This window comes from Capra hircus, chromosome 9 (assembly GCF_001704415.2).
Source record: "Capra hircus breed San Clemente chromosome 9, ASM170441v1, whole genome shotgun sequence".
In the NCBI taxonomy this organism is placed as follows: domain Eukaryota; kingdom Metazoa; phylum Chordata; class Mammalia; order Artiodactyla; family Bovidae; genus Capra; species Capra hircus.
The window spans coordinates 82,831,039-82,853,370 of NC_030816.1; the positions used below are offsets into that span (position 1 = coordinate 82,831,039).

A 22,332-nucleotide genomic window follows, 5' to 3' on the forward strand; every position below is an offset into this window, starting at 1 on the left:
AGACAGGGATCAAGACCATCCCCATGGGAAAGAAATGCAAAAACGCAAAATGGCTGTCTGGGGAGGCCTTACAAATAGCTGTGAAAAGAAGAGAGGCAAAAAGCAAAGGAGAAAAGGAAAGATATAAGCATCTGAATGCAGAGTTCCAGAGTATAACAAGAAAAGATAAGAAAGCCTTCTTCAGCAATCAATGAAAAGAAATAGAGGAAAAGAACAGAATGGGAAAGACTAGAGATCTCTTCAAGAAAATTAGAGATACCAAGGGAACATTTCATGCAAAGATGGGCTCGATAAAGGAGAGAAATGGTATGGACCTAACAGAAGCAGAAGATATTAAGAAGAGGTGGCAAGAATACATAGAAGAACTGTACAAAAAAGATCTTCACAACCCAGATAATCATGATGATGTGATCACTCATCTAGAGCCAGACATCCTGGAATGTGAAGTCAAGTGGGCCTTGGAAATCATCACTACGAACAAAGCTAGTGGAGGTGATGGAATTCCAATTGAGCTATTTCAAATCCTGAAAGATGATGCTGTGATGGCACTCAATATGCCAGCAAATTTGGAAAACTCAGCAGTGGCCACAGGACTGGAAAAGCTCAGTTTTCATTCCAGTCCCAAAGAAAAGCAATGCCAAAGAATGCTCAAACTACCGCACAATTGCATGCATCTCACATGCTAGTAAAGTAATGCTCAAAATTCTCCAAGCCAGGCTTCAGCAATACATGAACCGTGAACTTCCTGATGTTCAGGGGGTTTTAGAAAAGGCAGAGGAACCAGAGATCAAATTGCCAACATCCACTGGATCATCGAAAAGGCAAGAGAGTTCCAGAAAAACATCTATTTTTGCTTTATTTACTATGCCAAAGCCTTTGATTGTGTGGATCACAGTAAACTGTGGAAAATTCTGAAAGATGGGAATACCAGACCACCTGACCTGCCTCTTGAGAAATCTGTATGCAGGTCAGGAAGCAACAGTTAGAACTGGACATGGAACAACAGACTGGTTCCAAATAGGAAAAGGAGTACGTCAAGGCTGTATATTGTCACCCTGCTTATTTAACTTGTATGTAGAGTACATCATGAGAAATGCTGGACTGGAAGAAACACAAGCTGGAATCAAGATTGCTGGGAGAAATATCAATCACCTCAGATATGCAGATGACACCACCCTTATGGCAGAAAGTGAAGAGGAACTAAAAAGCCTCTTGATGAAAGTGAAAGTGGAGAGTGAAAAAGTTGGCCTAAAGCTCAACATTCAGAAAATTAAGATCATGGCATCCAGTCCCATCACTTCATGGGAAATAGATGGGGAAACAGTGGAAACAGTGTCAGACTTTATTTTGGGGGGCTCCAAAATCACTGCAGATGGTGATTGCAGCCATGAAATTAAAAGATGCTTACTGCTTGGAAGAAAAGTTATGACCAACCTAGATAGTATATTCAAAAGCAGAGACATTACTTTGCCGACTAAGGTCTGTCTAGTCAAGGCTATGGTTTTTCCTGTGGTCATGTATGGATGTGAGAGTTGGACTGTGAAGAAGGCTGAGCGCCGAAGAATTGATGCATTTGAACTGTGGTGCTGGAGAAGACTCTTGAGAGTCCCTTGGACTGCAAGGAGATCCAACCAGTCCATTCTGAAGGAGATCAGCCCTGGGATTTCTTTGGAAGGAATGATGCTAAAGCTGAGACCCAGTACTTTGGCCACCTCATGTGAAGTGTTGACTCACTGGAAAAGACTCTGATGCTGGGAGGGATTTTGGGGCAGGAGGAGAAGGGGATGACAGAGGATGAGATGGCTGGATGGCATCACTGACTTGATAGACGTGAGTCTGAGTGAACTCCGGGAGTTGTGATGGACAGGGAGGCCTGGCGTGCTGCGATTCATGGGGTCGCAGAGTCAGACACGACTGAGCGACTGAACTGAACTGAACAGAAATGTGATTAGTCTATAGAAGTTTACATGAACAGGGCTCTCTGTGTGAGTTTTTTTGAACATGGGTCTCCTTTTATGTATATGTTTGTAAAAACATAAAGTTTATTCTGCCATTGCCACATGGACGTTTGCCATTCTGCAGGCAGGCCATCAGGATTATACATTTTCTTTAGGATCTTAGTGACACATTATTGGGCTTCCCAGGTGGCTCAGATGGTAAAAAATCAGCCTTCAATGAAGGAGACCCCAGTTCAATCCCTGGGTCAGGAAGATCCCCTGGAGAAGGGCATGGCAACCCACTCCAGTATTCTTGCCTGGAGAATCCCATGGACAGAGGAGCCTGGTGCACTGCAATCCATGGGGTCACAAAGAGTTGGACATGACTGACTGAACACATGCATGCCGTCTTATTAATGTGCTGATGTATTACCTGATGATATAATTATCCGTATTAGTAGTATGTCAAGTGGCCTCATTTTTCTTCTTGAACTGATCAAGGCTGCTATAGGAAACAAGGATGATAGAACGTGGAGTTGGGTATTAGCCACTTTGGATTTAGGGAAGATTATGAGTCCTTCTTGGAAGGAAAGTTATGACCAACCTAGATAGCATATTCAAAAGCAGAGACATTACTTTGCTGACAAAAGTCTGTCTAGTCAAGGCTATGGTTTTTCCAGTGGTCATGTATGGATGTGAGAGTTGGACTGTGAAGCTGAGCGCCGAAGAATTGATGCTTTTGAACTGTGGTGTTGGAGAAGACCCTTGAGAGTCCCTTGGACCCCAACCAGTCCATTCTAAAGGAGATCAGTCCTGGGTGTCCTGTGGAAGGACTGATGCTAAAGCTGAAAACTGCAATACTTTGGCCACCTCATGTGAAGAGTTCACTCATTGGAAAAGACTCTGATGCTGGGAAGGATTGGGGGCAGGAGGAGAAGGAGACGACAGGATGAGATGGCTGGATGGCATCACGGACTCGATGGACATGAGTTTGGGTGAACTCCGTGAGTTGTTGATGAACAGGGAGGCCTGGCGTGCTGCGATTCATGAGGTCACAAAGAGTCAGACACGACTGAGCGACTGAACTGAACTGATGAGTCCTTCTTAGTGGTGTAGATTTGGGCAAGTTAACCCATTTTTGTGGTTTTATGTCCTCATTTGTAAAATAAGAAAGTTCAGATTGGAAGATAGCCAGATTGTTACCTGGGTCTCAGACTCAGTGATTCCATAGTATTTGAGAACTCTAGGTTTTAGTTTTTGTAGTTTATTTCCAAATAATGTTTTCAAGTTTAGATTAAATTGGATATTAGTGGGCCCAGTGCACAAGTTGGGGGGTGGGAGTGGGGGTGAATGGAAAGAACAGTCTAGAAATAAAGGCTGAGTTTAGACTCCTCTGTTTGCTCTTAGCTCATCCTCAGAGACGCCGTTCTGAAGATTTTAGTTCAAAGGGCACAGTGTCCCCCTTGGGGTGAGAGCCTGGTGTACTTGCTACTCTCTGTCTCTCTCCTCTCTCTTTGATGACAAATAGAAACAGAGACATTCCCTCCTATCTGGAGGTAGAAAAATATTTAGGGAATTATGTGGAAAAATACACTATTCTTTTCTTTTTAAACATTGTTCATCTTTCTTTGACGCTGATGCAGTAGAAACCCACTTGTTCAGGAGTTTCATGTGAAAACCGCTTCCACGTTTCCCGACATAAATTGTGTTCTTTTTGAGTTTAGTTCCTACAGTTCTCAATCTCATCTGTAGTTGTCCTGAATGAGTTAGAATGCCAATAAGATGGGAAGGGAAGGAGGTAAGGGGAGGGAGACATCGGCAAGCAGGGGTGTGCTTTCCAGAGACCCAGTGGCGGAACCTCATCCCTCGCTTGTTGGTCTGCAGCCTCCGAGTCGGTGTACGTGGTCTCTCTGCAGTCCATGAACTCCCGGGGGCAGAGTCAGCCGGTCTACAGGGCTGCCCTAACGAAGCGGAAGATTTCAGGTATGTCTCCAGGGACGCATCTGGTCAAGCCAAGGTCTAGGGTTTGGCTGTTTTCCAATGATGCTGGCCAGGTAACGACGTACATGGATTTTATTGGGTATAGGGGGAAACAGGGGGCAGACTTGGTCACATGTGGGAGGCACGAGTGTTTCTTTTCTACTCAGAGGCTAGAGTGTTCCTGTGATGCAATCTATCCCTGTGTGTATTTGAATGGCTTCAGATTTGTCTTGAAAGCCCCAAGCATTTATTCCATTTACAGGCACGGTCTGACCCACGCATAAATTGCCCTTGGTGATAGACTGGGAACAAAGAGAGAGAGGAGGGTAGGTGTGCATGGGGCAGCACACAAGATATGCCCTCACGCTTTATTTCAGCTAAAATGGCCTAAAAATGGCATTGAGAAGAGTGAGGGGAAATGTAAAGCTGGCTTGTTGGTAGCCTGACCATTCATCACTTACTTAGGGGATGGTTTTTTCCACATCTGTGCACAGGTGTTTTTCATGTCAGTCATGTAGTAGCAAATTACATATACCTTTTCTGGATCACGTGCCTTAATTTAAAGAGGCAACCTATGACATAATGATATTTGTGAATTCACAATTTATTTGAATAATATATTTATATGGTATACTCTTATATTGATAGTTACTGTAATTGTACATTGTATAACAAAAGTCACACATGTATGATGTTTCACTTTTAAAAAATTCTTTAATTGCTCCTCTAGAAGAAGTCCCTGTATCACTTTTCTAAAGGCTACATAGCTTCCCCTACTTGTAGTAAAGCCACAACCTTTTGAAACATGATCTGTGAAAGTTGAAAAGACAAAAAAAAATGAAAAAACCGCAAAAGTCCAAGAGACAAAGAAAAGCAAAACTGAAGACATCTTGTGAGTCGCAGTGTTACAGACTGCACATAAACTTTGTGACTTTACTGTAGTCCATCGGAAACTGGCAAACTGAATTCTCTTTTCTATCCGAATATAACATTTAATCTGCTTTGGAATCATATATTCTAAATCGCGAGGACACTGAACTCAATGTGATTTGTGCAGATGTTGAGCTAGAATTTTTATTTCATGCCATAATCACCCAGGGAATGCTCTGAATTGAACTTTTCTTCCCCAAACTTTTGCTTCCTGTAAAAACAGTACTATTTCCCAGAAACTCAGAGTGTATACTGAGAAAGCTCTGAGTGATCTGGACTATCTCTGACCAAGGCAAAGCATCTCCTTTTGCACGACTGTCCTTATGTTGATTGGGTTAGGCAGCTTAGAATGTGTTTAAGAAGAGAAAGAATGGAGATTTTTGGTTTTCTGCGTTGATCAATCAAATAATTGTTTGACTTCCTATTCATTTGATTTTATCTAAATCAAGCATAAACAATTTAATAACTAGGCTCTGGGGGCCAGTGGGACTCAGGGCAGAGCATATTGTAGGGACAGCCTCTCCACACACCCCATTGTCGTTGCAGAAGAGGATGAACTGGACGTACCTGAAGACATCAACGTCCGGGTTATGTCGTCCCAGTCTGTGCTGGTAGCTTGGGTGGATCCTGTTTTGGAAAAACAGAAGAAAGTTGTTGCATCAAGGTACTTTTCCTTCTTTCTTTGTCTTTATTTTCTATATGAGAGACATGGTTTTTCTGGCCCTGAAGAGACATGTATTTATTTGAACGGTTGTATTTTCAGACATACGTGAACGCTGACCTCTTTTTTAGCTGACGGGTAGACTGTTCTAGGACAATCTAGCTGATTCTGTGGGTGGTACACATTCCCACAGATTATATGTGGGTAAGACACACAGCAGGCCCTCACATCTCACCTGTTCATAGTCTGATCTTGTGTCTGGGATTTTCCTAGATTCTGTTTCATTCTTTGCCCCAAGTTTTGCTTTGTCTCTTGAATGTTCTGTTCAGGCACAGAGGACATGGGTCCATCTTAGGAAGAAGAGCCTTACCGTCTTCCTGGTATTTCGAGATAGTGGCCACAGGAAGGGTCTTGTGTAGAGTGGTGGCCATGTGTCTAATGTCTTGTGCAAAGTGACTCCTCTTGAAATAGTCTTGAAACGCTGCATGGCTTCCTGTCCAGCTCATCTATACATATGTAACAAATGTGCTTTATTTTGTCTTAACCCATGATGTTATGCTCTTCTGGTTTATATGGTCATTTGCAATAGTAATGGAGGAAAAACCAGTCATGAGGTTAAAATAATTTTTGTGTTAAAAAGGCCACTGTTATTGTTTGGTCCTTAAGTCATGTCCAACTCTTTGTGACCACATGGACTGCAGCACACCAGGCTTCCCTGTGTCACCATCTCCTGGAGCTTTGCTCACGCTCATGTCCATTGAGTCAGTGATGCCATCCAATCATCTCATCCTCTGTCGACCCCTTCTCCTCCTGCCTTCAGTCTTTCCCAGCATCAGGGTCTTTTCTAATGAGTCGACTCTTCTCATCAGGTGGCCAAAGTATTGGAGCTTCAGCTTCAGCATCAGTCCTTTCAGTGAATATTCAGGGTTGATTTCCATTAGGGTTGACTGTTTTGATCTCCTTGCTGTCCAAGGGACTCTCAGACGTCTTCTCCAGCACCATTATTCAAAAGCATCAATTCTTCAGCACTCAGCCTTCTTTATGGCCCAACTCTTACATCCCTACAGGACTACCAGAAAAACCATAGCTTTGACTATACAGACCTTTGTCAGCAAAGTGGCCACTGGTGAATGCCATTTCTAGTTAGTGGTAGACCAGTAGTCATAAAAATGTGCATTAAATGACTAACACACAGCTAAGAGAAAGCACATAGCTAAGAGAAAGCCAAAGACTTGGTGGTCTAGTCATTATATATTATTTTTTTAACCTATTTGCAACCAGGAAAAGTGAATATACTTTAGAAAATGAATGGAATATAATGCTGAATGTATATATATACATATATATATGGTATATAGATGTTATTCTACATTATATATATATATATATATATATATATATATATATATATAATTTGTTCGAGCTAGAGCTTCTGTCACTGTCTGCTAGTAAAAAAAGACATCTGCTTCTTGTCAGAGACCTCAGAAGATGCGTAAGTGGTTCTCTCCCAAGCCATAGGGCCTCCCCCAGCAGGAAGTGTTCCTGATCAACATGGACTTTGATTTCCAACATCCTGATGAAAACAAAAGAAGACTTGAGTTTTCTTAGTAGAACTCTAACTGCTAATTGGTGAGCTGTGTCTGCAACTGAGGGCTTCCCTGGTAGCTGAACTGGTAAAGAATCTGCCTGCAATGCGGGAGACCTGGGTTCAATCCCTGGGTTGGGAAGATCCCCCGGAGGGAAAGGCTTACCCACTCCAGTATTCTGGCCTGGAGAGTTCCATGGACTGTTTAGTCCATGGGGTTGCAAAGAGTTGGACACGATAGTCTTATCATAACTAATGAAATACTATAATGAATAGCACACTGTTAAGGCATCAAATGCCATCTACTGTAATGTGGCCACAAAGAAAACTTATGAGAAAAGCGAGTCAATGGACATGAATTTGAGCAAGCTCCAGGAGACACTGAAGGACAGGGAAGCCTGGTGCTCTGTAGTCCACGGGGTTGCAAAGTGTTGGACATGACTGAGCGACTGAACAACAATAAACGGTGTTTGTAGCTTGTAACGTCACATGTTGAAGCTGTCTTCTGCTTGGGACTGTCAGATATGACTGTGTCGGGTCACATGGCGCTCCTCTGCCTGACGATCACACAGCGAGCTCCTCTTGTAACCCTCTGTCTCCTGCTCCATTTGTTGTACATTTTGTTCCGTCTCACAGAGATAAGTCTACTCAGAACTACAGGCAGCCTTTCCTCACAGAACTCATAGAAAACACACCAGCTTTGGTACTTAGTGAGTCTTCTTGTCTTTCCTTTCTGGAGAGCCAAGGTGCTTTGGGCTGGATCTCGTTCTTAATATTGCCCATTCCACACCAGGTACACACACACCCAGCACATACACACCCCTGCCACATACACACACACACACACACACACACACACACCCCACATACAAATGCACAGGCAACACATACACACACACCACATACATACACACCATGTACACACACACATACACACCACATATACACACAGATACCATGTATACACACACACACCATGTACACACACCACGTACACACACACCATACAGAGACACACACAGTGTACACACACCCCACACACACACACCCCACATATACACACACACACCATGTACACACACACACACCATGTACACACACCACGTACACACACATACCACACAGAGACACACACCGTGTACACACACACACACCCCACATATACACACACACACCATGTATACACACACACACCATGTATACACACACACCATGTACACATACCACATACACACACACCACACAGAGACACACACCGTGTACACACACACCACATACACCCCACATATACACACAGACACCATGTATACACACACACACCATGTACACACACCACGTACACACACACCATACAGAGATACACACAGTGTACACACACACCACACACACACAGACACCATGTATACACACACACACCATGTACACATACCACATACACACACATACCACACAGAGACACACACCGTGTACACACTCACACACACACTCCACATACACATGCACAGGCAACACATACACACACACCACATACACACACACCATGTACACACACACACACCACATATACACACAGACATCATGTATACACACACACCATGTACACACTACCACATATACACACCCACCACACAGAGACACACACCGTGTACACACACACCACATACACACACATACCACGTACACACACACACCACGTACACACACACGTACTCGTACACACCCCCACACTCCACTCCCACACCCCACACACACGTACACACACATATACACACCAACACACACATACACCACATACACACACACACCCATCCCCCCACACCCCTAATAAGGCACTTGCCTCATAAAAAGTGTCACCCCCTTATCCCTCCCTTTTAATTTCTGCTTGATATCTTGAGCAATAAAATGTTTTGGTCTTGAAAAGACACTAAGCTCTGTCTTTCCTGGGCTACTTTAGACACACCTCCCTGGAACTTAAGTAGATTCTTTGAACTAATAACAAAATCACAAGTCTAGAACTTTCTCTTCTTGATTTCACCACTTACCTCCAGAAGTCATCACTTACGGGGAAGGGAAAACACCAAGGACGCCAGTGCCCACCTGCAGAGAACCGGTCAGCTGGGTGTGTTGCTGCTTTGCGTTTTCTTACAGACAGTACACCGTGCGCTACCGAGAAAAGGGGGAGTCGGCGAGATGGGATTACAAGCAGGCCTCCAACAGACGCGTGCTGGTCGAGAACCTGAGTCCAGACACCATGTATGAATTTGCAGTCCGCATTTCCCAGGGTGAACGAGACGGCAGGTGGAGTACATCTGTCTTCCAGAGAACACCGGAGTCTGGTCTGTATTCAGAATGGCCTTTGGACTTGCAACTTGGGAATTACCCCTGAAAGGAGATTTAAAGACACTTCAGGGAGCCACAGTGATAATGGCCAGGAGAGGCATTTTTCAAAGTAGCATTACCCCTAAATCTCGTGAGAAGCTTCCTTGGGTCCATGCTATATCCTTTACTGGCTATTTTCCTGAGCATGTTTTTCTGACATGTGGAGTGCATTAAAACCACATGGAGCCTTCATAAATCCCTGCTGTCTGTGTGAACGCCCCTGAGTAACAAACACATGGCTCCAGAATATTGGAGAGACTCTCCTTTCTTAAGACTCAAGTTGTGCTTGATTCTGGGGGAGAAATTTGTTCTATATTCAAGGCTACAATTATTTTGTTTTAAATTATGTCTATAAAAAAACCCAAAATTTTATCCAGAGGAAGCTGGAACTGGATTGTATTCTTCTTTGTATATTTCAGTATTCACCAATGAGAGAAATTCTGAATTCCTAAAAACATTTCCCCATGTGTGTCTAACCTCCTTGCTCTATGAGTTGGTAAAGCTGACATAAACCACTAAATACACAAAGAGCAAGTGGACAATTTTCTCTCATGTATAATAAAAATTAACACAGTAGCTCTGCAATGAAACATATGCATGTAGGGACCATATGTCACTTTTAGAACAGCCATAAGGGCCTTTTTAAACCTTGGATTCTTGTCCTTTTGTAGCTCCTACCTCAGCTCCTGAAAATTTAAACGTCTGGCCAGTCAATGGCAAGCCTACAGCTGTCACTGTAGCTTGGGATGCTCTGCCTGAGACCGACGGGAAAGTGAAAGGTAGGAACTTCATGACTGAGAGTGTAAGGCACACGTGGGAGTGAAATAGCCATAGAGAACTGTGTGCTTTGACTCTGATAAACACGGGTTCTAATCACAGGCTTGGCAACTGCAAAAGCAACAGGGAAGCTAACATACGGATTTGGAATGCCAACCCAGTGGACAAGGGTATTTCAGCAGGGTTTTCATTGTCAGTCAGATCGGGGTCATCATGCAGATGACTTTCCATCACCCCCTGTATGCAGGCATTTTGATGCTACTATCAAGAGGGCTTTTGTTAATTGTATGGATGTGACATCATAACCTTTAACCAAACAAAGTGACACCTTGTTTTTCATTCTATGGATCTTTTCATTGTGGCAGTTAAGATCATGGCAGGTCAGGCTAAGCAGGAACCCCATGGGATCATAAATGTCTTGAATGGGCTACAGATATTTGTTGTTATTGTTCAGTCGCTCAGTCATGTCTGACTCTTTGCAGCCCCATGGACTGCAGCATGCCAGGCTTCCCCATCCTTCACCATCTCCTGAGTTTACACAAATTCATATCCATTGAGTCTGTGATAACACCTAAACATCTCCTCCTCAGTTGCCCCTTTCTCCTTGAAAATTAAAATGTTATATAGATTTTTTCCCCCCTATTTGTCAACATTTTGAACAATTGAATTTTGGGGCGGGGGTGGGATTTGAAGACAAAAATCACCTTAAAACAGGAAAAAAAATACTGTAGATTTTAAAAAATGAAAATAGAATAGTCACAACTAGATACATTTTAAAATAGTCTGTTGAGAACATTAAATAAAAGCACAAATAATTTCTTTTTAATGTAAAAACATTCAGAAACCTTTTGGAAATCTACTTGGAGACATTTAAAAGAATGGTATTAAGGGTTGGGCTTCCCAGGTGGCTCAGCAGTAAAGAACCTGCCTGACAATGCAGCAGACATGGGTTCAGTCCCTGGGTCAGGAAGATCCTCCGAAGAAGGAAATGGCACTCCACTCTAGTATTCTTGCCTGGGAAATCCCATGGACAGGGGAGCCTGGCAGGTTACAGTCCATGGGGTCGCAAGGAGTCAGACACGACTTAGCAATTAAATGACAGTTGAGGGTTAGGGTTCAACTATACTACTCTAAGGGTACTTTTTATTGTTACTTGATTTTGGAAGAAAACTTTAATATGCAAAGTTTGTGTAAGCTGAAGGAAATTCAGCAAATTATCACTGATCTCCTTTGAGAATTTCTTAATTACAGAAAATGGATGGTTCTCTTTTGTATTCAACCTTAAGTTATCTTTGCTAATCTATAAGGATATCTTTTCATGAGACAGTAAAAATTACAGAAGATAGAAGAAAGTATTTTCTAAAATCAATGCCTTCTTTCTAGATTTTTAAAGAACATATTGTGCTATTCTTGTTCATTTTTTTTTTTTTGGAATAAATCAGAAACAAATGAAGAAATAGTTGGCCCCTTTTAATAATTCTTTTTATGACAATTTGAACATTGGTTTCTGTATTATTATCATGATGCTGAAAAGACTTCTGAAACCTGAATAAAAACATATTTTAGCTGACTACCATTTTTAGTTATTAAAAAAGTCTATTATTGTTACTTGGTGACCTTATTACCATGCTACTTACTTTTCCCCCCATTCCCACATCTTACTTTACATTTATAGCTCTTTGGCAAAAGAAACTCCCTGATAGTCAATTAAATATTGCCAGAAGTAATAATAGCTACTGAGTTTTTATGTCCAAAAGAACTCATGTACCTCACTAACCTAAAGGTGTAGTGGTAGAATTGTAAATTCACAATTATCCTGGGGCATTTTTTACATCTAAGAAAAAGAAAATATAATAAAAGAATATACTTTGACATGGTCAAATTTTTTCCAGATGAATTGAATCCGTAAAAACAATCTAAGTTACAAAATTTTATAGACAGTGGGTTTTTAAAATTCTTGCTTTTGACCACCACAAATGACTAGTTTGTTCATTTTCAAGAAGAAAAGAATGCTGGTTTATTTTATTTATTTATTTTTTTCAGACAAATGCTGAAAAGGATTTTTGGATGAAAGTTCTTTTAACTAATGTACTTTTTAAAGATTAGAGCTTAGGGAAAAAGGAAAGCCCATCCATGCTTCCCTAAGAAGTATGATGGCTGCATGGTTATTGTGTAATTCATTCCGCCCTGCCCCCTCCCCACCCACCCACCCCGCCACCCCTTGGTTAGTTCCTACTCATATTAACTCAGTAAGTTATAAACCTTGAGTTACTGGCAGGAAAATATTCATGACAGTTTTTAGTTGACGATGAAAATTATATTTCAAAACCTTGTTGTTATTCAGTCACTAAGTCGTGTCCGACTCTTTGTGACCCCATGGACTGCAGCAGGCCAGGCTTCCCGGTCCTTCACTGTCTCCCTGAGTTTGCTCAAACTGATGTCCTTTGAGTCAGTGATGCCATTCAACCATGGGACTGAAGCCTTGGAATGGATGGTTTCAAAACATGACTTCCTTATGTTGCAGTATTTCTGTATAAGCGCGGAGATATATTAGTTCCTTGGACTGAATTTGCTATGATTTTCAAAGCCCAAGGCATAATATGTTTGCAGATATAGGTAAACATTCAACATCACATAAATCTATGTATGACTCAGCAACTTGTCCTTACAGTTTTAAAAACTGAAAAATCCTTTTCCAAATATAGTAAGAACTTCCCTAATTATTACAAAAGTAAAATTATATTTCAAATTTGGAATTTATCTGGCTTAATGTACAAATACAAACAGCCTCGATTCATAAAATGGAACTCTTAGAGGTGTCAGCAGCTATTCAGAATCAGTTCCTAGAAGCTGTCTTTCTTTTTCCCTGCCCTGATTTCTTCTATTCTGCCTATGTTCTGTCATGGTAAATTAGTAAATAAACACACGAGGAAAAAACCCAAACACGGTGTAAATATTTTTGGTACGTTGTGTGAAGACTGGCCTCCTAGGGTCCATATGCTGAGTTTGCAGTAAATGGAAAATTGCCAGCTGATTGACTGGTGGCCTGATTGAGTCGCCCGTTCACCTCCTACTGTGTCTTTATGCTCCAGCTGCTGACTTGGCATGCATAGCTAGAGTATTAATTTTAGTAATGCGCATTCTAATTCATCCTGCCCGTACAGTCTGTCTGCTGGACACAGGACTGTTTTCAGTTTCCTCCTTCCAACCGTCTGCCAAATCATTTCAGAGTACATTCTTTCATACGCCCCGGCTCTCAAACCATTTGGAGTGAAGTCCCTCACCTACCCTGGAGAGACGACGTCTGCCCGGGTAGAAGGTCTGCAGCCTGGGGAACGCTATCTTTTCAAAATCCGGGCCGCCAACAGGAGAGGACTGGGACCTCATTCCAAAGCCTTCATTGTTGCTCTGCCACCAAGTAAGCATGGTGTGTTTGTGGCTCTCTTTCTCTCTTTCTTCATTACTCCTAATTGTGGTGTGTTATTTTGAATCATGCTCATGGGTTTAGAACTGCTCTGTTGAGGAATTGCAGGGTTAAAGTGCTATTCTGATGTCTAAAATATTTTGGTGGTCCTTTCTTAAATTGGTCTCCCCAAACCCTAAAATGATATTGATTGGTAATGACATTAATTGTTATAATATTAATTACATATTATGTGATTAATGGATACATCCGTGATTAATCTTATATCATTGTGTAATTTGGGGTTTATGATGACAGGGAAAGAACATTTTACAGGCATAATGGGACATTTTTAGTCGGTCCCATTTCAGTGAATAAATAGCACATAAAATTTTTATAGTTTGTATTCCATGGTTTTGGAGTGCAGCAGTATCCAGAAGAATTTCAGTTACCTTGTTTGTCTGCTCAGTATCAAAACCCAGCAGGTCAATAAAGCCCAAAACTGGAGTGGGCTGTATTTTTCTTCCTGCTTCTCTGAGTTTGCAACAGATGTTGGTAGCTCTCTCCTTCATTAGATGCTGTGAGGATCCACAGTCTACTGCAACTCTATCTTCAAAAAGCTGAAATAAATGAAGTTTGCTCTCTCTGGATTCCCCAGTGCTATATAAATCCTTCTCCCCTGACAGCATCCTTTTCCTGCATTCAACCCTGCTCTCCAAAAAGAGTAAATTGTAGGGTTCACATAATATAATGTTTTGCCTATCCCAGGGGTCTTTTTATTTTAAGCTTTATTGTGGGATTACAAATGTATCCATCATTAAAGGGATTTTTAAGTCATAAAAAAGCAAGTAAGGACATGTTATGAGGAATAGGGAAGTCTTTGTAATGCCTCAAAAATGACAAATGTGTAACTCACCCCAGTCATTTGCAAATTACACACAACACATCTGCATATAACTTTAAGTACAGATCATTGAACATTCTGTGCCAGGCTTATGTGTATTTCTTGCCTACATTGTAAGGAACAGCTATAATGCATTTGTAATATCTTGACAGTTATACTAAGAAAATCCTATATAAGATTTTGTACTTATGAACTCAATGGATTATTTCAAAGCACTCAATTCCGAATTCCTTCAAATAAGTTGTGGCACAGCCCGATTGAATTTATAGAAACTCAGCACACATATTCTCTAGGGCTATATTGCTTAAAGCAAAATAGAACTTTAAAAATCATCGAGGCCTCCCTCGTGGCTCAGACTGTAAAGAATCATCCTGCAATGTGGGAGACCTGGGTTTGATCCCTAGGTTGGGAAGGTCCCCTGGAAAAGGGCATGGCAATATAAAGACTATATTGCTTAAAGCAAACTAGAACTTTAAAGGAGATTGCTATAGTTGAGAAAATAAGTGTCCAGTGTCTAAAGGAGGAGAAGTTACCAGTTTTATTGCTAGTGTTCGGCATCTCCATACTGCCATCTTAATCATTTTTCATCACACATCTTTCAGATTGCTTCTTTGACAGCAAATTCTTTAAAATCTGTTACAGCCCCTACCAGTGAGTCTGACGTTCAACAGAAAACAGACAGGGAAGATCAGCACAAACCTGAAAAGCCTGAGCCTTCCTCATCTGCTAAAGCGCCAGCTCCCTCAAAACATACTCACTTGCCTGTTTCTCCCCAAGGGAGAAATGTCAAGAGCCCGCTTCTCGACTTGAAGAACAAAATATTGGCTAACGGTGGACTGCTCAGAAAAGCCCAGCTTCCCCCCAGGAAGAATGGAGGTTCGGGTCTTCAGTCCACAGAAATCACCGATGAAGAGGAGCCGGATTCCCGCGGGGACCCACCAACCTCGCTCCCGGAGACCCAAGGCCAGAAGTCCCAGCAGAGGCCACCAAGCAGACCTGTCCACCCGTTCCTCGCTGCTGGGAGGACTCCAGTGAGAGCCCGCACGCCCGTGCTGCCGCGAAAGGAAGGCGTGGACCAGCGCGGCTCCTCGCCCACCACCCACCCTCGTCCGGGGGCGCCCGCCTCCGCATCTGGTTCTTCTTCTGCCTCCCGTCCACCCCCCGAGAGCAGCACTCACCGCCTTTCTGGGGGACCCTCCACCAGCCGGCCTTCTAGCTCTACTGACAATGACTCAGTGGGTCTAGAGGAGGAGGAAACCACCGCGCGCTCCCTGCCCCCCAAGGACGCCCTGTCGGAACACCTGCCTGGCAAGAGCGCGGCGCACGCTCGGCCGGCCCTGTCTTCCGGCCGCCACCCGGCCTGGAGCGCCCTGCGCGACAGAAGCGCGGCGCACCATGGCACCAGACCAGCCCTGCCCGCCCGGAGGGCGCCCCACTCTGAGGATAGGGGGGAAGCTTCCAGGGCCTCAGCCCCACCTTCGAGACTTTCTCCATCTCCTGGGGGGTCATCTCGGCTCCTGATCACCGAACCACAGCCTGGGTCTCTGCTCTCCCGGGGCTGGAAGGATGGTCAGGACATGCCGGCCGCCAGGTCCAATGCACCATCAGGGTCCACCCGGCCATCCTCGAGGACACAGGCCTCTGAGGGAGCAGGTGACTCTGATGGCGATGGTGACAGTGATGCGGAAGAGGGAGGGAGGCCGGCTGCAGCCACAGCCCCAACATTTAGGTCCCGGCTGCCCGCAGGCCCGCCGGTCTCTGGACACTTCAGTTCGCTCAGAAATAGACCCTTCGCTGCCCACGGCAGATATCCACACAGGTTTGGCAATGGCCGGGGAGCCCGGTTGCACCCCTCCAGCTCCCCTCCGTCCACCGCATCCTCCCGGGTTCACCCGAGGGTGGATTCTCACCCAGCTTCTGACCATCGGCGTGGCCCCGGAGGCCAAGAAGACAGCGAAGAGGAGGCCGAAGACGAAAAGCCACTTCCTGCCACCGTGGTGAACCATCACGTGTCTTCCTCCTCTAGGCAGCCTGCCTCCCGGGGCGCGGACCATCTGAGAAGAGGCCCCCAGAGAGGGGCGAGCCTACAGCGGAAGGAGCCCCTCCCAGAGAACCCCAAATCCACCGGCACTTGGGCTGGGGTGCCCCCTCAGGCCAAACCTCCGTCCTCTAAGGCTCAGGATACGCAGCAGAGCACAGACGCAGGTGCGGAGGGCGGGTCGCACCACCCGGGGCCCACGGGGCCCCAAAGGATGGGTGCCGGGTCCGCTGCTCTGGAAAAGTCGCCCTCCTCAGCCGTCCCAGCGTCCCAGCCACAGCCCCACGGCCCACGGATCAAGGAAGTGGGGCGTCCGCTTTCCAGACCCCAGCCTGCGTTCCCCTCCGAGGCCGGCCGTCCGCACCCCACCTCGCAGGAAAGCTCCTCCTTCTCAGACTCTTACTCGTCCAGAGGCGGACAGTCCTCCCGCGCGGTGTCTCCCCAGAATCTGGACAACGACAGCGCAGAAGCGAGGACCGGGGGCGTCCGGGCCCCCGCATACTCGGCCGGTGCCAAGGACGCCACCCCGTCTCTTCCCAAGCACCGCCAGGTGGACGCTCAGGCAGGAAGCGCGGGCGATGGTCACCTGCGCAGGCCCGCGGGCAGGCCCGGCAGCCTGCACCCCTACGCCCGCACCAGGGTCCCGGGCAGAGCAGGCCCCCAGTGGGTGGGGAGGAAGGACGGGGCGTCCCAGGCCTTGCCAGCCAAAAGGGAGCCCCTGCCGTCCAAATCGCAGCAGTCGGTGTCAGCTGAGGAGGAGGATGAAGACGTGATGTTCTTTAAGGGAGGAAAGGACAAGGACCCGCAGTCTTCCTCTGCTCCGAAGTGGCCCTCCTCCTTCAGCCCCAGGGGCGGCAAACAAGTGGATGGAACGCTCGCTAAGGGGGAAACGGAGCCCGCTATTGTGCTGGCGCCCCCCAGGGTGGGCTCCCCGCACGAGGAGAACGCCACCCCGGTGAAGCGGCCTCTTTCTCCACCTGCGGGCAGCCCCCCGAGAGCCTCGCACCTCCCGCCCAGACAGCCCACTCGCAGCCCCGCCGCCACCCCGAGCCCCACGGTGGGCACCCCCGCGCCGTCGCGGTTCACCACGCGCGCGCCCGCCCCGTCTGCCCCTACCACCCCGATGCTCTCCTTGCGCCAGCGGATGATGAACGCCAGGTTCCGGAACCCGTTCTCACGCGCGCCGGTGAGACCCCCTTCAAGAGCAGGTGAGTTGTTTTTACCTGAACTTTGTCTTGACAGTTCTCAGCAGGGTTCGTAGCAATTCCTAAAACTTTTATCTTACTGAGCATCTGCTCTGTCTAGGCATTGGGTTAGGAGCTTTGAGCTGTAAACGCGATCTTATCCTGGTAACCATCTCCTGGATTTGCATCGCTTCCCGGGTCTTCAGATGAGGAAGCCAGGGTTTAGGGGTCTGAGTGGCTTGCTGGAGGTCAGACAGCTAGGAGGTGGCTGAGCGGCCGTTCCAATCCCAACACAGACTCCACAACCCTCTGGTAGGTGTGTGTGTGCCTGCTCAGTCGTGGCTGACTCTTTCCCGCCTGGTGGCCGGTAGCCCGCCAAGCTCCTTTGTCCATGGGATTCTCCAGGCAAGAATCCTGGCATGGGTTGCCATTGCTGTCGATCGCGCGTCTTTAAGTTCCTTAAGCTCTAAATCTGTGAACGTGTGTCACAGCCATGATGCCAAACTCAGGTTCCTATGTTCTAGGTTGTTCTTGTGCCAGGGGGTATTAGGGAATCCACAGGAAGGTTTAGTTCTTGCGGAGGCTGGAACTTGTTCTGGTTATTCTGCATATAAACCTCTCAGCTAAAAATGTCTGGGGACAAACTGGAATGTCTTGGGTGAGGATTGCTAAGATGTTGCAATCGGTGAACGTTATTTAAAACCTCAAGAAAAGACTGTAAAAGACAATGGTCACACAGAGGAGTAACATGCTGATGTGTGACTTAGGTTTTGGACAGAATATAGACAGCTGTGAGCTGGAGTCTATGTGGACCCCAGGGCAGGAGTGAAGGTATTTACCTGAAATCGGCATTCGGTTAAGTGGTGCCTTGCAGTCCCCTTGCATGGATTCGGGGCATAATAGAGCATTCTTGATTAAATGTATCAGTAGTTGTTAATCCATGCAATATACTGTTAATTTAGCTCAATGTAAAGCCCTAGAACAGTGCCCCCATGAGGAGGTCCGTTTTCCATTAAAATGGACTGTTTTATGCAAACCTAAAACCCCAATAATAGATGTAAAAGTCACATTCCCTTGTACATAGTAAAAAAGTCAAGAAATTCTTAATTTTCATTACTTGTTTGAACGCGAGAAATGTCTCTGACCTGCAAATAGCTGTCGGGAAGCCCAGGCACTTTATCCGGTGGGCCAAGCTAGAGCAGATGTTTCCAGCAGAGACCTCAACCAAGCTGCAGGTGATCAGAAAGGGCAGGAGGTGAAGAGAGAGGGAAGGTGCAAGGAACAGCCAGATTTAAACTAAAGGGCCTGCTACCTCCTCTCTGAGCAAATCCTTCTGTGGCCCCACTGAAGTCAGCAAGCTTTGAGTTGGGACTGTGTGTTTATTCTCGGCGACGAGTCAGCTAGAGACGGTGGTTGTGTTTAGTATAATCTGTGGAGGAGAGCAGTGCGGTATCTCATAGATGTCAGAGAGAATTTTCCCTGTCCTTCCAACTCTCCCTCCCTCCACCTTCCAGCTGGCTAAAATAAAGCTACAACTACTACGGTCTTAAACTTTACCTGGAAATTTTACTTAGGCCAAATCCTCTTATTTCCCCAATTGTAGAAAACTGTGACTGTACCATGCTCTTCATGGACATTCTTATTTGTCATGTAGAAGTCACAGTTTCGGTCTATCTTTAGCTGATGTACTTGAGCTATTGGTTCAAAATTCTGTTTAGTGTTTCTATTTGAAATGATATGTTACTACTTACAGGGTGGTATGAAACCAACTTTCCAGGAGTATTGAATTTACCAGGTTCTGTATTTTTCGTTTGTTTGGGAACTTGTAGGTTATAATGGAAGACCAAATGGAGAAGGGAGAGTACTTGCTGGTAGTAATGGAAAACCAAGTGGACAAAGAATTATCAATGGCCCTCAAGGAACAAAGTGGGTAGGGTAAACTTCTTTACACATACCAGTTGTTTTCATGCTGTTGGGAAGAGAAAAATGGTGGGCGTTGTGTAATAGAAAATGAAGCAGTCTTTTTTTCTCTAGTTTTAACCTCTTGTATGTCAGTATACTTATACTGTATTGTTTCTTCCAGTGCTCAGAAAAGGCTTTGATTCTCCTGAGAGCTACTTTGCTTTCTTCTCATAGCTAATTAGGTCAGGCATGGGCATTTGTCTGACTCATTTGACTCATTGGAAAAGACCCTGATGCTGGGAAAGATTGAAGGCGGGAGGAGAAGGGGACAACAGGGGATGAGATGGTTGGATGGCATCACCGACTCAATGGACATGAGTTTGAGTAAACTCTGGGAGTTGGTGATGGACAGGGAGGCCTGGCATGCTGCAGTCCATGGGGTAGCAAAGAGTCAGACACGACTGAGTGACTGAACTGATACTGATGGGCATTTGTTCCCATTTTTCTTGACTGGTTAAGAAGGTCACACAAATGTTTAGGCCACGAGTCAGACAGAACCTGAGGCACAGCCTCCCCAATACATTTCTGTTTTCCCAATCCTGTTAGCTTTATTTTATCTTTTCTTTATGATTTGATTAAACAGAATACATATTTTCTGTAAATTATCTCAAATCTTTTGTAAAAGAAAGCAGGTTAAAACAACTGAAGCAAAACAAAAATCTCCAAATCAAATAGGCAGCTTTTATCAGATCACCTTTTAAATCTTCCAATAATTCTTGTTTGACTGAAATAAAAAATAAGTATTAGTACTTTATGTATGTTTAAGCTAAATGACTTTAACTTCCTGGGGTTAAGGTAAATGTTTAAGAGTTTTTGGTGGGTTGAGGGTGATGGACAGAACACTTAGAATGTTCAGAGACTTAAAATATTTTTTCAAACAATCAAAAAAATTATTCATAATAGAATTCCCAGTCAAAATTTCTCATTTATAGCAGTAAGATTTAGGAAGACATATTGATGAACTTCAAAGAATTTTCAGTCACAGGTGGCCTCAAGGTACATTTTACCATTTCTCAAAGGAACAGAAATTTATAGAAGGAAGGATACATATGAAAGCAAAGTGTCCTTGTAAACAATTTTGAATTGAAACCATATGGAGTAGATTGAAAGTAGGGTTTATTTATGTAAGTTTTATTTTAATTACTGAGATAGTACCCGATGAGTGGCCTGCTCCCAGGGTTTCCTTCAGTGACTCAGTTGTTCAAAGTCATGGTTTTCAAACACTGATGGGCATCAGAATCCCTGAGGGCTTGTCAATATGGTTTGGTTCAGACCAGGTAATTCTCATATCTGACAAGTTTCCAGGCGAGGTTGGGGAAGCTGGCCCAGGACCATATTCTGAGAATCATCAGTGTGGCACATGAGTTGTTTCTTAACAGAGATGATAATACCTTTTGTCCAAGTTGTATAATTTCTTAGAACATGAAAGTTTTTTCATGTGTGCTATATTAGGCTAATTACAAATAAAACTGGTTTTGATATAACAATGTTGATTTTTAACACACAGCAAAATGGAAACCTGTTGTGTTCATGGCAAGAAATTAAAACAATTCAGAAATATATAAAAAGATAATAAGCATCCCAAATCACTTCTCAGAAATAATCACTATTAATAGTTTGGGATATATCTGTCCAGAATTTTCTCTCTACACTTTTAAGCTTGTATATACAAGTGAATATACTTCATTTTGCAAAATAATCAGTCCTTTAATCTAAGTCTGCATCAGGATATCTCATGATAAATTCAGAATTTCCAAATCCTTTTCGCTGGCTTCACAGTATTTCACTGTATGGATGGGCCATGATTTATTTAATCTCTTTCCTCCATTGATGAACAGTCGTTTCCTGCTTTTGACATACAACATACTCAGTGGTAAATGTATTTTGAACATCTTTTGAATATTTGAGAAAACTTGAAACAGTTGTTATATGGATAAACAATCATGAAATATGACTGTTTGTACTTCATTCATGTTATACCTTATGAATGATGCCGACAAAAATGTTTCCTATTTGCCTATATGCATGTAGTTGGATTAATGTGAATATTTTGAAATGTTCAATACATCCTTTAATCTGTGTCATGGATTTAGGTCGTGGACCTTGATCGTGGGTTAGTATTGAATGCAGAAGGAAGGTACCTACAAGATTCACAAGGAAATCCTCTCCGGATTAAACTAGGCGGAGATGGTCGAACCATTGTGGGTAAGTGAGAATGGTCCTCATGGAACAAAAGTGCCTTGAGTCATCTGAAGCGTAACAACTTCTCTCTTCCTCCTTTTCCTCATTTTTAATGGAGGCCCTTGGTCCAGTTACATTAACCTCTCGCAGATGAGGTGCCTCGGAAGGGGTGGAGCTTAGCTTCTTCCCTGATCCAGCTGTCTTCCTACAGACTCCACCCTCTAGAGGAGGTGGGTCTTGACTTCATTCTTGGGATTGGGCAGTCCAGAGCAGACTTCAGCAACACCATTTCTAAAGCCAGACCCTGCCTGCTGCTTGTTTTTGTATAGCCTGTGAGCTCAGAATAGCTTTTATGTTTTTAAATGATTGCAAAAAAAAAAAAAAATCACAGAATAATATTTGTGACATGTG

At 44.3% G+C, this 22,332-nt stretch overlaps 1 protein-coding gene across 4 annotated transcripts in view; it reads left to right on the plus strand.

Moving 5' to 3' along the window:
• FNDC1 (fibronectin type III domain containing 1) overlaps positions 1-22,332 on the plus strand; it is a 115,048-nt gene that overhangs the window by 55,102 nt on the left and 37,614 nt on the right. For 2 of the 4 annotated variants that reach the window (XM_018053424.1, XM_018053427.1), the window contains 8 exons: positions 3,822-3,920; positions 5,394-5,511; positions 9,242-9,429; positions 10,144-10,251; positions 13,479-13,676; positions 15,199-17,802; positions 19,608-19,708; positions 21,834-21,945. In XM_018053424.1, the coding sequence (XP_017908913.1) occupies positions 3,822-3,920; positions 5,394-5,511; positions 9,242-9,429; positions 10,144-10,251; positions 13,479-13,676; positions 15,199-17,802; positions 19,608-19,708; positions 21,834-21,945 (3,528 nt within the window). The remainder of the gene's footprint in view (positions 1-3,821; positions 3,921-5,393; positions 5,512-9,241; positions 9,430-10,143; positions 10,252-13,478; positions 13,677-15,198; positions 17,803-19,607; positions 19,709-21,833; positions 21,946-22,332) is intronic. The other 2 variants (XM_018053425.1, XM_018053426.1) reach the window with 2 other exon arrangements.